General features: G+C 37.9%; 1 protein-coding gene across 7 annotated transcripts in view; it reads right to left on the minus strand.

The window, feature by feature from the left end:
* Positions 1–13325, minus strand: part of PTPN12 (protein tyrosine phosphatase non-receptor type 12) — a 103423-nt gene that overhangs the window by 19004 nt on the left and 71094 nt on the right. For all 7 annotated transcript variants that reach the window (XR_009208997.1, XM_032761246.2, XM_058425384.1 and 4 more), the window contains exons 10-12: positions 10257–10334; positions 10054–10152; positions 2547–2632 (exon numbers count right to left, since the gene is read on the minus strand). Coding sequence is in view for 6 of the 7 variants with exons in the window: in XM_032761246.2 (XP_032617137.1) it covers positions 2547–2632; positions 10054–10152; positions 10257–10334 (263 nt within the window). In the remaining variant the exon portion in view is untranslated. The remainder of the gene's footprint in view (positions 1–2546; positions 2633–10053; positions 10153–10256; positions 10335–13325) is intronic.

A 13325-nucleotide genomic window follows, 5' to 3' on the forward strand; every position in this document is an offset into this window, starting at 1 on the left:
GCCAGGCAAGGTGGTGGGCGCCTGTAGTCCCAGCTACACGGGAGACTGAGGCAGGAGAATGGCGTGAATCCCAGAGGGCGGAGCCTGCAGTGAGCTGAGATCGTGCCACTGCACTCCAGCCTGGGCGACAGTGAGACTCCATCTCAAAAAAAAAAAAAAAAAGACAGAGTCTTGCTTTTTCACCCAGGCAGGACTGCAGTGGCGCGAACTTGGTTCACTGGCACCTTCACTTCCTGGGTTCAAGCGATTCTCCTGCCTCAGTCTCCCAAGTAGCTGGGACTACAGGCGCGTGCCACTACGCCTGGCTAATTTTTCTATTTTTAGTAGAGACGGGGTTTCACCATATTGGTCAGCCTGGTCTTAAACTCCTGACCTCGTGATCCACCTGCCTTGGCCTCCCAAAGTGCTGGGATTACAGGTGTGAGCCACCACACCTGGCTCCATCATGTACTTTAAACAAACAATTAATGTGTTTACTATAGCCATACTGAAAAACAAAATACACTATTTTACTTGTTATCAATCTTATGATTTTGTGATTTTATTTTCAGTTATGTTGGAACAATTTATAATAGTTCTAAAACTCATCCCAACTTAGAAGTCACAAGGTTCTCTTTGTCAAAAATAATGACATTCTGGCATTTGACTCCATTACATAAAGAAGAAAAAAGGTGACCTAAGTATGTATTATAAAATCACACACAAAGAACTTTTAGAATGTATGCCTAATAAAAATCTGTCTTGAGTTGAATATTTTTTCTTAATACTCATTTGCTTTTTTGTTTATTATCTTTTTGTTTACTAGAGAGTAACAGAAGTAAAACTTTTGATCAGGTATAGGAAAAAGGCTTTAAATTCAGATATGCTAGTCTTTTTTTCCTGTAAAATTAAGAAGAGACTGCTGCTACATGTAGTTAGAGGTAGAAGAACATACAAATCATAAATATCAGTGTAGACCTTGAAAACCTCTATATTGGCTCAATCTCAAAAACCAAATTAAAAGACAGGGCAGCAAAAATGTTCCTCAATTTTTTTAGGGCCAGTAGTTTCTTTTAGGATTCTAGGGCTCCTGTGTGGAACAGAGAAGTTAGAGAACTAACATTTTATAGGTTTCAACTGGCTACCTTCCACAGATGGCTAAAATGCCAACCAGTTTTGGTGGATACCAAAGTGGAAATCGAACAGGAAAGAACTACTAAAAGTTTTGTTAGCACACAGTTAACATCTTGAACATTTAAATGTTGAGACCTAACCTCATCTATATATAGGCTTCCTGAGGTTCCTTAGAGAAGTATGCAAAGGTATTCCAGAGACTATAACTACCACCACACTAAAAAAATCTGTTACTATAGACCGGGCATGTAACTACATGCTTTATATACATTATCACTAATTCTTAACAACGGAGAATACGAGTACTGTATGTCACTACAATGAAGTAAAGTATTTTCAGAGAAGTGGCTTGTCAAAGTTCATTCAGCGGCAAATGCTAAAGTTAAAATTTGGAATGGGACCTATTTATGTAAAAAGCCTCTTTATACCAGAGTATACTGCCTCTTTCTGTACTCAGCAGCTTCCTTCCCAGGCAGTTAGAATCTTGCGTGGTCAAAATGAGAGTAAATTGCTCCTGTAGTGTGCAGGGATTCTAACCAAATCTTCAGTTACTGAGGGAAGCTGCAGGCTTTTTCTTTTGTTGAGTGAGATGGTTTCATTAGAATGATCTCTTGGAATTAGCAACTCAATGCTAAGACATGACCCTGGCCATCTGACCCAACTTTCCCCAAAGTTTTAAGACGGAAACAATTGGTGTATCCTTTATAAAAGAATTTATTTTGATAGGAAGTTAATCAGTTTTGGCAGATCTACGTGCAAGAAAGACACTATAAAATATTCCTATAGTTTTTTATTTAATCCTTAGGACAATACTTAAACAACTCCTCCTCCCCAGGATTAAGTAAATTAATCCTAGATCCCAGAGCTAAATGGCTAAAAAGGAGCTGAAACTATCTTCTTCTGACTCTGTATTCTTTCCATACTACCATGTTACTGACTAAGCAGCTACCCTGAACAAGGGAAGGAAAAGAACGATAGGAATATATATGATTTTAACTATTATAAATGAGCTTGGTAGAAAAGCAAGAAAAATTGAAGAAATAAACTCATCTTTGCTAGTAACGTTATTAAATATCTTCACACTTCTTCAACATGCATGCAATTTTTGGCAAGCATATTTAGTCATCAGGAAAAAAATGGGAATCCTTAGAATAACTAAAATTTTAGTTATATCATATATCAAAACATAAACTATAGTCAATTCATGGTAGTATCCACATTCTGCTACAGTATATTATTGAAATTTTATCCAAAATGAAACCAAATTTTTAATAAACCAGTAACAAATCAGTTGTCATATGTATGTTACACCCTAACAAAATAATAATAAAAGTTATAAAAGTAATTTAGAAATATTCAGAATTTGTCATTTTAATTAACAGTGAGTAGAAATGAGTATGCTTTTAAAGAAAATATTCGAAGACATACAATACCTGCGGGTTCTTGGTGGTTTTGGAGGAGGTGAATCTTGTTTTTCAGGCTCTATGGAGCTGACCATGTTTTCAGTGTTAATTTCATTCTGCCAAGGGAAAAAATACTTCACTAAGGTTAAGATAAAAATAATTTTTCCTCTTCATGTTTCAACTAAATTGTTTCTGTGCTTTTCAATCCTTAAAACAATGCCAATTTGGCCAAGTTCAAAAAAAAAAAAAAAAAGTCTTATATTCTGGCTCTATATTTTAGCCTGAAGGACCAGACTTCAATGGAGAGATTGTATCAAAAAAACAATGCATCACAGTTACTGGAAAGATCAAGGTGTACAGCAGCATTTCAACACATCTCAAATGCTACCGTAAAAAAACATTCCCTAAGATAATGTGGATCAATGCATGTAGTATCCTCCCGCCCCACCATCACTACCACTAGGAACTTAATATATGCAGAGAGAAAAAAAAGCCAACAAATAAGGCTTATACCATTTACCGAGTAATGGAGTATCTTTTTATGACTCCCCATTACTACCTAGTACTTTCAAACTGGTGGTCCTAGGATTCATTTTAACCATTTCTTGCCTCACTCTCACTCTGTCACTATGTGGAGTGCTCTAATCCATTAGGGAATATAGCTCCTATATCACTGGCTACCCGAATGGACCTCAAAAAGGCAGACAGAGCCCATCCCAGGAATATCCTTGGTTCTTGCTGGTCACAAGGACCAATAACATCATTAACATTGATGTTTCAGAGTCAATACAGGTATAAGAACCTTAGGTTTAGGACTGTGAATAGGGGAGTGGTGAAATGAAAATACTGCCTTGAATTAGTTTCACTGTCAACATATCTCATATATTTATCTAGCTAGGGTATTTTAATTCTAGGGTATATTATGTCCAGAAGACAGGAATGATTTTCACCCTTGCCAACATCTCAGATAATTTTAGACAACAGCCATCTTTACATATACTATCAACTAAGGAACTCTGAAACTGTAGTTGCATTTTGTTTTGTTGTTATCATTGGTTTTAATTAAAAGGCACTTCTGCTGTGTACATTCTAACTGTTACTTCAATTATTTCCAACTAAAAAACTAGAGATCTCAACTTCCTAGCAATTTTAAGTGCACCCTATCTCCTTATATATAATCTGATGAATTAATAGTCTTATACATCTCACTTCCTGACAAGAACAGAGTTACGTCATAAAACTTAAAGCATTCATCCTTAATTAAAGCCACCCACCAAAATCGAGGCATTTGGTGCAGAAATATCTGGCTATAGGTAGGGTGACCATATAATTTATTGTCTAAATCAGGGCTCTTTTGAGAATGAAAAAGAAGCATTATTATTATACCTAGACAACTAGTGTGAACTGGTGTGCCTTAGGCAAATCAGGACTTTTGGTCGCCAAAGTTTCAGATCCTCAGGTACCACCAGAATTTAGAGACTCTGCATCAAAAAGGTACCCCCTAGGCTGGGCGCAGTGGCTCACGCCTGTAATCCCAGCACTTTGGGAGGCTGAGACAGGTGGATTACTTGAGGTCTAGAGTTCGAGACCAGCCTTGGCCAACATGGTGAAACCCTGTCTCCACTACAATACAAAAATTAGCCAGGCGTGGTGGTGCACATCTGTAAATCCAGCTACTTGGGAGGCTGAGGAGGAAGAATCACTTGAACCTGGGCGGCAGAGGTTGCAGTAAGCTGAGATCGTGTCACTGCACTCCAGCATTGGCGACAGAGCAAGACTCTGTCTCAAAAAAAAAAAAAGTACCCCCAACATATTATTGATCATCTGCTTATTATTTCCATTAATGATATAACCATAATTCTGTAACACTTGATATTTTGTACCAAAATGTGCATTAAGTAGGTTAAATAAAAATTAAAGGCAAATCATATGAAACTCCTTCTTTTGAACTGTTTCTAACCTACAAAACGGCATGACTTTTTGCAGCACACATAAACAAACTCATGTAATGTCAATGAAATATTTTGTTGCCAAGTGAGTGTAATATTGAATTCACAAAAACAAAACAAAACAAAACTATGTTTTCTTTGGATTTTGGAACTGCAGGTAAGGCAATGTGGACATCTAGCGAAATGCACTGAACAAAGTCAACAACGCAGAGGATACTAAAATGTAAGAAGGACATGGTATTATCTTTAAGTTCAAAATGTAGTCTGGTAAAATCCCCAGAAAAAAAGTAGAAGGGTAATACTACAGCCCCAAAGTGGCATAATCAGTACTATGAAGCTATGAAATCAGAAAAAAAAGTTATAGTTGAGAATATTAAGAATATAATTGAGAAAAAGTAAGTTGACAATATTAAGGTAAAATGTAGAATGGCATTGAGGGATTGCTAAGATTTTGACAAAAAAAGAATGAGGATTGGAAGAAGGAAAACAGGTGGAAGGGTAAAGAAAAGAGATAGTAAGGACATTTTAGGCAAACACTCATTCTGGGTGAGTAAGAGCATGAAGAAACTATTAACAGGAAGAATCAAAAGAGAGCTTCTGGGAGAGATTAGCTTTCAGAACACACTGAGTTTCCTCTGATGAAAGGAATCAATGTGGCAATGCAGAACTGCAATTCGATAAAGAGCCACTACCTAAACAGCATGTACAAAATCTCCTGGTCATTGGACTTCACAATGTTCTTCTTGGATTTCCTAGTTAATGTCTCCTACACACCTACATCTTCTGACTCTCTTTTATTATCTATAATTTTTGAGTCCATATTTGTCATGTATACAACTTGCTGAAGCAATCATCAACTTTTGAAATGGAAAAGAATTTTAGGAACTAAATAATCTAATGCAGTGGCATGACCATACCTCTGCAGCCTTGAACTCCTGGGCTCAAGCAATCCTTCCATCTCAGCCTCCCAAGTAGCTAGGACTACAGGCACGTGCTACCATACCCAGGTCATTAAAAAAAAAAAAATTGTTTTGTATAGATGGGGTCTCGCTGTGTCGCCCTGGCAGGTCTCAAACTCCTGGTCTCAAGCAATTCTCCTGCCCTGGCATCCCAAAGAGCTGGGATTATAGACATGAAATGAGCCACAGCGCCTGGCCTGTGTTCTCTTGTTTTAAACAGAACTTTCTAAAGTTATCTTGTGTACTGTTATTTTCCATATAACAGCTTTATGAAAGACTACAAAAACATTAAGAAACAAATTATCTAATATTTAAGAATATTATCAGCTGCAGAAGAAAATAAATAATAAATTAGGGTGCTTTAAAAATAAAAAAATTATATTTTAGGAAAACAAATCCAGAATTCATTATCACATCTAAAATGTACTATACAAACACAATAAAAGGACCATAACATAAACTATTATCGCTATTACTTAATCATTCTAGAATTGAAATACTGGTGTTGACAGTACTTATAACAGAGTCCTTTACATACAGGATATAAAGGCACAATGCACAACTTAACAAATGTTTGCTTATTAAGGTACTTCTAAATCCTCAGTCAATATGATACAGGCTTACAGAATAAATTTTCTCTTTAGATCTCTCACTCCAGGAAGTCACCGTAGTTATAAATATCTCTAAAAAATACTATTTATTTTAAAGTCTTAAATAACCAACTAGTATATCAAACTAAAATTTCTACAGAAATAATTCTGGAATGCAGAACATTTAAACAAAACTTTTACCAATTAACTAAATTGTCAGAAAAGTAGTAAGTGGGGACTTATTTTTACTTCTCACAGCATAGCTTCTAAATAGTAAATAAACCTTCCAAGTCATTTTATTCAACCGCACAGTTCTAAGATGACTTTTCTCAATTTTTTAGATTCCACATTTTCTTTAAGATTTATGGTCTGCAACCACAGACAGCCATCCTATAAAAAGAATCACCTATATTTACAAGTTTACAGAAAACATGATTTCTTAAGAGGAAAATATCAAAAAGTTATCTGGAATGATAATCCATCTTTTCTTCTGTGTTTTTTTACTATTTATCCATTCATCTATGGAGAGATTTCTCTCAAACATTTAGTTTATGTCTACTATGTACCATGCAATGAGGTAAGAAAGTAGGTTTGAAGTAACTACTTATCTGCTGTGGGTATTATTTCATCTCATCTCCTACAAAGTATGACTTTTTTATTATATTCCCGTAAAGCTCTGATCTATTAGACAGAAAGAGTCTATGATAGAATTATAATCCTAGTATAGATTTCAGGATATTAAAAAAGGATTGATTCAATGGAATAAAACCTTACAAAGATCAGACTTTGATCTAATGAGAAAAAGATGAAAAGGTGATGCAGTATTTATCACATATTTTCTGGAGATTATTTAAATATAGTTAAAAGCTTTAAAAAATATAACAATAGCTGGGCACAATGGCTCACGCCTGTAATCTCAGTGCTTTGGGAGGCTGAGGTTGGGGAGGACTGTTGGAGCCCAGGAGCTCGAGACCAACCTGGCACATAGTGAGATAACATCTCTACAAAAAAAATTTAAAAAAAAATTAGCTAGGTGTGGTATATGTGCCTATAGTCTCAGCTACTTGGGAGGCTGAGGCAGGAGGAAAGCTTGAGCCCAGGAGGTTGAGGGCGCAATGAACCCTGATTGTTTCACTGCACTCTGGCCTGGGCAAAATAGCGAGACCTTGTCTCAAACAAAACAAAACCAAACCCAAACACTGAATATTGCAATAAAAGAACTTTAGCCTGTAATTCCTGCACTTCGGGAGGCTGAGGTGTATGGATTGCTTGAGTCCAAGGATTTGAGACCAGGCTGGGCAACACAGTAAAACCTCGTCTCTATAAAAAAATAAACTCGGCAAGGTGGTATATCCGTGAGTCTGGGAGGCTAATCTTTTTTGTATTTTTGGTAGAGACGGGGTTTTGCCATGTTGGCCAGGCTGGTCTTCAACTCCTGGCCTCAGGTGATCCTGCCTGCTTCAGCCTCCCAAAGTGCTAGGATTCCAGGCATGAGCCACTGCATCCAGCCTAAAAACCTGTATTTCCAGATATAAAAACTTTAGCTTTGAAATTAATCTTGAATTCATGGAATAAACCAGAAATACTTTTCAATTAAAGTTTAAAGATGCTGGGTGCAGTAGCTCATGCCTGTAATCCTGGCACTTTGGGAAGCTGAGGTGGGTGGATCACTTGAGGTCAGGAGTTCAAGACCAGCCTGGCCAACATGGTGAAAGCCTGTCTCTACTAAAAATACAAAAATTAGCTGAGCATGGTGGTGGGCGCCTGTAATCTCAGCTACTTGGGAGGCTGAGGCAGGAAAATCACATGAACCTGGGAGGCAGAGGTTGCAGTGAGCCAAGACTGTGCTACTACACTACATCCTGGGCAACAGAGCGAGACTCCATTTCAAAAAAAAAACAAAAAAACCCCAAAATTAAGGAAAAGTATTTAGAGCCTGCTCAGCTTTTTGAAATATTAAATACCTCAACTTAGATTAAATTATAAAAAATAATATAAATGTTTGGCCGGGCGCAGTGGCTCACACCTATAATCCTAGCACTTTGGGAGGCTGAGACAGGGGGATCACCTGAGGTCAGGAGTTTGACATCAGCCTGGCCAACATGGCAAAACTCCATCTCTACTAAAAATACAAAAATTAGCTGGGCGTGTTGACACATGCCTGTAATCCCAGCTATTCAGGAGGCTGAGGCAGGAAAATCACTTGAACCCCAGAGGCAGAGGTTGCTATTAGCAGAGATTGTGCCACTGCACTCCAGCCTAAGTGACAGAGTGAGACTTCATCACCAAAAGAAAAACAAAAAAACCCCAAAAAAACCAATCAAACAAAACAAACAAAAAACACATTCGAGGCCAGGCGCGGTGGCTCATGCCTGTAATCCCAGCACTTTGGGAGGCTGAGGTGGGAGGATCACCTGAGGTCGGGAGTTCAAGACCAGCCTGACCAACATGGAGAAACTCCGTCTCTATTAAAAACACAAAATTAGCCGGGCGTGGTGGCCCATGCTTGTAATCCCAGCTACTAGGGAGGCTGAGGCAGGAGAATTGCTTGAACCTGGGAGGCAGAGGTTGCAGTGAGCTAAGATTGCGCCATTGCACTCCAGCCTGGGCAACAATAGCAAAACTCCATTTCAAAAAACAAAATAAAACAAAACAAAAACACATTCGATTCTACATTATAAAATATTTGGCTAGATTCAGAGCATGTCATAATAGGATTTAATTAAGCTAAAGGCATTGTAGGAGGATCTCCTTGCACAATAATTCCTATGTTAATGAAGGAATAAGAATGAGGTCACATAAAACTTAAAAACGTGAAATTGTCACTTGGCTGATAAAAGAAATGCATATTTCCTAAAACTCATGGACCAATATTAGATTATCCTAACAAACTGAGATCAGCATTTGGTAATAAATCTGTCATTTGGAAAACCAAGAAAGTTCAAACAAATATTCTGGGAACTGACAAAACCAATTAAAGAAAGAAAAGGAAAATGAAGGTTATAAATTTTGCAACTTATTTTCTCATACTTGGTTTAACAATGTAATAGTTATCATAGACTCAATGACAAAGATGTAAACAAATTCTACAAAAAAAAAAAGCTCAGCACCTTCAGGGACAAGGTGGTTATATATAGAAGTGAAACAAGACAATTGGTTAGAAAACAAAGGCAGAAATGAGAACACTAAGAGAATACAGTGTTTTTGTCAGGTCTAGAAGTTGAATATCCAATAAGATGTTACGAGGCTAAAATAACACTGAATCACAACACAACAAAAGGGAGTTAACTGTGGCTCTTTAATTCTGCTTAACTGAAAAGCATATAAACAAGGCCAGGAGTGTTGGCTCATGTCTGTAATCCCAGCACATTGCGAGGCCAAGGTGGGCAGACCACCTGAGGTCAGGAGCTCGAGACCAGCCTGGTCAACATGGCGAAACTCCATCTCTACTAAAAATACAAAAATTAGCTGGGCACGGTGGCGTGCACCTGTAATCCCAGCTACTCAGGAGGCTGAGGCAGGAGAATCACTCGAACCTGGGAGGTAGAGGTTGCAGTGAGCTGAGATTGTGCCATTGCACTCCAGCCTGGGCAGCGAGAGTAGAACTCTGTCTCAAAAAAAAAAAAAAAAAAAAAGAAAAGAAGAGCATATACACAAATAACTAAAACACTTTATACAAAATGAAATTCAAGTAGAATCAATGCAGAATTACTTAGGTGGGGGTGGAAGGGAAGAGTAAAGAGAACAATGCAATTATTTTTTAAAAAAGTAAAACATTAACAAATTATATGATTTTTGACATGAAATCTTTCCTAACTTTATTTCATTTAGAACATAATTTACCTTATATTGGAGTCATTAAATAGCCATCATAATACAGATACAAATAAGCAGGAAATGAGTTTAAGTAAAAATGTTAAGTGTCCTGGATATTCTTCTCATGTTAGACAAAACACAAGATGACAAAAAAAAAAGGCTAAATATTACATCTTAACAAAGAGTAAAAGTTTCCTAAAATTAATAGGCCAAGAACACCTACCACTCCATCAGCAATTTTCTGAGCTCCATGAATTTCATATAGTTGTAGCTGTTTTTCAAACAGCTGGGCAATAGCTCTATGAACAAGCTCATATTGCTCCTATGAAGGAGAAAAATGATTAAAAAACAAACAAAAAAAACATTTTAAAAAAGAAGAAAGCATTTATAAAATAGCAGTTTATAAAGGGAAACAAACAACTATACCTTTGTTTGTACTGCAGAATGCCTTTGTGTTCTCATTTCTTGTATTAAATTAAATACATTAAATTCCTCTGGTATTTTCTAAAACAGAAAATTTAATACATAAACTTTGTTTATCTATTCAGAAAATAGTAAAATATTCTTCAGCTTTTCACATAAAACTTAAATACCTGCTGGTTTACTTCAAACATTTATTGAACACTACTTAATGTATCTCAGACACAGTGCTTGGCACTGTGGAAACAAAACTGTTCTTGACCCTCAGCATTCAAGCTGGGGAGACAGTTATGTCCAGCCAAAGTATGACTGCAGTATACAGGGAATAAAGAAGCTGTGGCTAACTGTTGAGTGTGTGGAGTTACAACATAGTTGGATACCAAAAGAAGGTTATCCCATAAAAAGTGAAGGAAATATACATAAGCACAGCAGATTGAATGTATAATCTATGTGGCAAGTTGAGAAGTTTGATGTAAATAAAGCTTAAGACTAAAAGAAGGAGAAGGTACTCAAAGGAGGAGAGAAGACAAGGATATTTGGGATCAGACTGTGAACATAATAAAGAGATTGAATTTATTCTATAGGCCAGTATCTCCTGGATTGGCTATATAAGGACCAGCTAAAAGACTTAGGTAAAAATATAGATCCTTTGGCTCTATCTTGGGGAACAAATTATGAAACGACCTAGACAATTCTTTTGTGTATATGGAATTGGGACTATGCAATAGGCAATGTTGACATGAGAAGATCTGATATTCATACAATTTTTGTATCAGGGAAGAGGACAGTCTGAAAGAGTGAGAAACTGGTAGAGGTTTACAGAAGCAGAAATATCGTAACTGTTATCAACAAGAATATTTTGGAGTGATTAAGATGGAAGGGTCAAACATGATTTCCAGGTTTGCTGCTTGGAAGTCCTTATATATATCATAAGATTTTTGTTTTGTTTTTTTGTTTTTTATTTTTTTTTTGAGATGGAGTCTCGCTCTCTCACCCAGGCTGGAGTGCAGTGGCGTGATCTCCGCTCACTGCAAGCTCCACCTCCGCGGTTCACACCATTCTCCTGCCTCAGCCTCCCAAGTAGCTGGGACTACAGGCGCCTGCCACTATGTCTGGCTAATTTTTTTTGTATTTTTAGTAGAGACGGGGTTTCACCACGTTAGCCAGGGTCGTCTCGATCTCTTGACCTCGTGATCCGCCTGCCTCGGCTTCCCGAAGTGCTGGGATTACAGGCGTGAGCCACCGCGCCCGGCCAAGATTTTTACATGAAGACTTAACCTAGGCAGGGTGTGGTGGCTCATGCCTGTAATCACAGCACTTTGAGAGGCCAAAGCAAGCGGATCACCTGAGGTCAGGAGTTTGAGACCAGCCTGAAACACAGTGAAACCCCACCTCTACTAAAAATACAAAAATTAGCCAGGCATGGTGCCACGTGCATGTAATCCGGGCTACTCGGGAGACTAAGGCAGGAGAATCACTTGAACCTGAGAGTCAGAGGTTGCAGTGAGCCGAGATCACGCCACTGCCCTCCAGCCTGGACGACAGAGTGAGACTCCATCTCAAAAAAAAAGAGAGAGAACTATGTTCTAAATACACAACTTTTATTTTATTTTATTTTTTGAGATGGAGTCTTGCTCTGTCACCCAGGTTGCAGTGCAGTGGCACAATCTCGGCTCACTGCAACCTCTGCCTCCCAGGTTCAAGCAATTCTCCTGCCTCAGCCTGCCAAGTAAATGGGATTACAGGCGCAGGCCACCACGCCTGGCTAATTTTTGTATTTTTAGTAGAAATGGGGTTTCACCATGTTGGCCAGGTTGGTCTCAAACTCCTGACCTCAGGTGATCCGCCCACCTCAGCCTTCGAAAGTGCTGGAATTACGGCATAAGCCATGGCACCTAGCCAAAATACACAACTTTTAAAATGACCAGATGTTTGTTTTGTTTGCTAGCATTCATTTACATGTCCCTTCTCATTCCAATTTTAATCTTTGACTTTTATGTTAAAATGTGATAGAATTCCAGTTAAATTTTGTTCACTTAAGCATTTTCATTTGAGAATTAGATGATTATAGTTTTTTAGGAAAAAAATATTTAACCCCAGAGGGCTTTTTAAGGAACTGTTTAACATGTAAATATTTCCTTGCAACAATAAAAAATGGAGAGATGACAGGTAAAAAAGAGAAATAAGGGGAAGAAGGAAGAAAAAGAAAAAAGAAACATTTTATTAATTCTACTCCGTACAAGACAAAGATGAACAATTCATGGAAACTATACAGCTACGAAGGATTAAAGGTGCCTCTCTAGAAATGAACACATTATGGAACCAGCAAAAGAATCAAATGTATACATAATGAAGAGACTTATTTTTCAAATCTATAATGAAGGCTGGATCTTATTTATCTCTGTATATCCACAGTATCAAACACTATTTCTTGGAAAAAGCAGTAGTAGGAACAACAATCACAACAGCAACAGTAATCAACACTAACAATAAACTGAGTACTTACAATTTACCACACATAGTTCTGAAGAACTTCACAAAAGTTAATTTAATTCTTATGCATTACTACCACTATGACCCCTACTTTCTGATAAAGAAATAGAGGCACTATGGTATTAGTATTTTGACCAAGATCCCACAGCTAGTAAATGAGAAAGCCAGAATTATAATCTGGGCAATTTGGCTCGTGTCAGCATTCACAGACTACAATACTATAATGTCTCCAGCAGGCATAAATACATGCTGAATGAAATACACTTATACCTAGAATAAACATAAAAGGCAATGGGACGGGAACGGTAGCTTACGCCTATACTCCCGGCACTTTGGAAGGCCGAGATGAGTGGATCACCTGAGGTAAGGAGTTTGAGACCAGCCTGGCCAACATGGTGAAACCCTGTCTCTACCAAAAATATAAAACATTAGCTGGGCGTGATGGCAGGCACCTGTAATCCCAGCTGCTAGGGAGGCTGAAGCAGGAGAATGGCTTCAACCCAAGAGGCGGAGGTTGCAGTGAGCTGAGATCGCACCATCGCACTCCAGCCTGGGCAACAAGAGTGAAACTCTATCTCAAAA

This window comes from Hylobates moloch, unplaced genomic scaffold (genome assembly GCF_009828535.3).
Source record: "Hylobates moloch isolate HMO894 unplaced genomic scaffold, HMol_V3 SCAFFOLD_1, whole genome shotgun sequence".
NCBI classification, from domain to species: domain Eukaryota; kingdom Metazoa; phylum Chordata; class Mammalia; order Primates; family Hylobatidae; genus Hylobates; species Hylobates moloch.